Genomic DNA, 2,600 nt, shown 5'->3' on the forward strand with positions numbered 1-2,600 from the left:
ATGTTTAAATAATGAAATATTGTCTAAACTGAGAGTTTTCATTGAACACAACTCTTATTATTTGAGTAACTTTCTGTCCTTTCTGTTGCTTTATCAGGACTGTGAAATCTACTTATTTGCAAATTTCTTCTTGATTACTGTTGCATCATCTACTGAAGCCTATGTTAGCATGTAAACTAGGTATGAATAACTTGTTAATGCATTTAAAATGGAGATATTCAAATACAAGTTTCAGAAATGTTGGTGCAGGTGTGGCTGTGTGGTAAGAAGTTTGCTTCCTAACCACGTGGTTCCTGCTTCAGTCTGACTGCATGGCACTTAGGGCAAGTGTCTTCTACTATAGCCTTGGACCAACCAAAGCCTTGGTTGATGAAATCTGAAAGAAATCTGTCATATACATGCAAGAGTGTGTGTGTATGTGTGTGTGTGTTTGTGTGTGTGTGTGCATGTGTGTGTGTTTGTGTGTGTTTGTGTGTATGTGTGTGTGTGTCTTTGTGCCCGTGTTTGTCCCCCCACCACTGCTTGACAATTAGTGTTGGTGTGTTTACATCCCTATAACTTAGTGGTTTGGCAAAAGGGACCAACAGAATAAGTACCAGGCATTAAAAAAAAAACTGGTGTTGATTCATTCAAATAAAAATTGTTTAAAGTGGTGCTCCAGCATGGCTGCAGTCTAATGACTGAAACAAATAAAAGATAAAAGATAAAATGTCTTAATATCTAATTTATCTCCTCTTTTGTATTGAGGAAAATATGATTGAAATGATTTTCTTTGCAATAAGATTCCTGTTTTGCTTTCATCTATTAAGTATTACAACAGCAATATTAAACAAGTTCAAATTTATGCCCTGAAGAAGCATCTGGACAATCATGAATAATCCCAAGTTGCATTTAATAAGGAAAACAATGACAATAGCAACAGGAAGACAACGACAACGTTTGCAGAAACAATAGCTGCACAGATGACATTAGCTTTATACAAATTAAGAACAATGACATTAGCAGCGACAATAGTTAAAACAACAATGGTAAGACCAGGAATAAGGACAGTATCAGTAACTACAACAGCATGCACTGCAGAAGCCATTAAAATCTATAATAATAATAATAATAATAATAATAATAATAATAATAATAATGATAATAATGATAATAATAATAGTAATAGTAATAACAACAACAACATCATCATCATCATCATCATCATCATTACCTCTGTCAAGGGAAGGAGGTTATATTTTACATTGGCGTTGGTTTGTCTGTCTATCCCTCTGTCTGTCCCTCGGTGTGCAAAATAACTCAAAAAGTTGTGAACGGTATTTGATGAAACATGCAGGAAAAGTTGGTAAGGACACAAGGAACAGATGATGAAATTTTGGTAGTGATCCGAGAATTTTTATGGATTCTTGAAGGATTTTTCATTTGTTATATTTACTTCATATGACCATCGTCCATGGTGATTTCAACATGGATCTCCTTGATTTCCCTAACCATGAGATCTTGACAACTATGAACCAGTTTGGGTTCAACCAACGAGTCCAAAAACCCACCACCGTCTATGGAAGCCTGATAGATCATGTTTATGTGAACCAGGATCAGCGTCCACAAGTCACCATAACTGACTGTTACTTTTCCGACCCTGATGTTGTGTGTGTATCACTCAAGTTTTAGGTAATTGTTGTTTCTTTTTAGTTGTATGGTGAAACTAGCTTGCTGTTTGTCATTGATGTATTATAACTGCTTCAGATGATTCTTGTTTTTAAAACGGGGTCTTTTTTAAAAATCAGATGGATGTGTTATTTCTTTTTTACCCCCGCTAAGGAGGTTATGTTTTTGCTAGCATTGGTTTGGGAAATTGGGTGATTTTCAGCATGCGTATATATGCGTGGAAATAAGCTGCTTGGCAGAAGTCTGCGCACTCCAAGTGCTTTTCTAGTTTAATATGTGTCTTTCATGTTAGCATGGGTTGGACAGTTTGGCAGGAGCTGGCCACCCAGGGAGTTGCACTAGGCTCCAATTGTTTGTGTATTAGCATGGTTTCTGTCTGAATGTCCTTTCTAATGCCAATCACTTTACAGAGTGCACTGGGTGCTTTTTATGTGACACCAGCATGGGAGTTTTATATGTGGAACCAGCATGGTTGCTGTCATGTGGTACTGGCATGAGTGCTTTTTATGTGGCACCAGGAGTCATAGAGATATGTCTTAATTTAGTAAGTCTGATGTCCAGAAAGTAAGAAATAATATGCACCAAAATGCTACATAAAATGATAGAAAGAAGCCAGAAAACAATAATATCTGCTTCTTGTGGCAGTTTAGGATAACAGAAACTTCATCTAGATCCAAATTTACAAATATTGCAAAATATAAATAGACATATTTTCTGGAAACAATACAAGGTTTAATCAAACCTACATAATTTAGTTTTTTAATTACAAAGAATTTATAATCTCCTGTAACTGATTTTAAATCTCATCGTTAATTTAACTCATTAATTTTACAGTCAAATTAAGTTTTGCAGGACATATCTATACTACATTCTGATTTATATTTCCTCTTATAATGATCTGTTACTGTTGAAGTTTTCATTAAAATACTGAC

At 35.2% G+C, this 2,600-nt stretch overlaps 1 protein-coding gene across 1 annotated transcript in view; it reads right to left on the bottom strand.

Annotated features, from left to right (window-relative positions):
* Positions 1-868: 868 nt before the first annotated feature.
* Positions 869-2,600, bottom strand: part of LOC106876821 (secretory phospholipase A2 receptor) — a 20,216-nt gene continuing 18,484 nt past the window's right edge. The window contains exon 5 of the mRNA XM_014925536.2: positions 869-1,059. Coding sequence (XP_014781022.2) covers positions 869-1,059 — 191 coding nt within the window. The remainder of the gene's footprint in view (positions 1,060-2,600) is intronic.

This window comes from Octopus bimaculoides, chromosome 5, assembly GCF_001194135.2.
Source record: "Octopus bimaculoides isolate UCB-OBI-ISO-001 chromosome 5, ASM119413v2, whole genome shotgun sequence".
Lineage (NCBI taxonomy): Eukaryota > Metazoa > Mollusca > Cephalopoda > Octopoda > Octopodidae > Octopus > Octopus bimaculoides.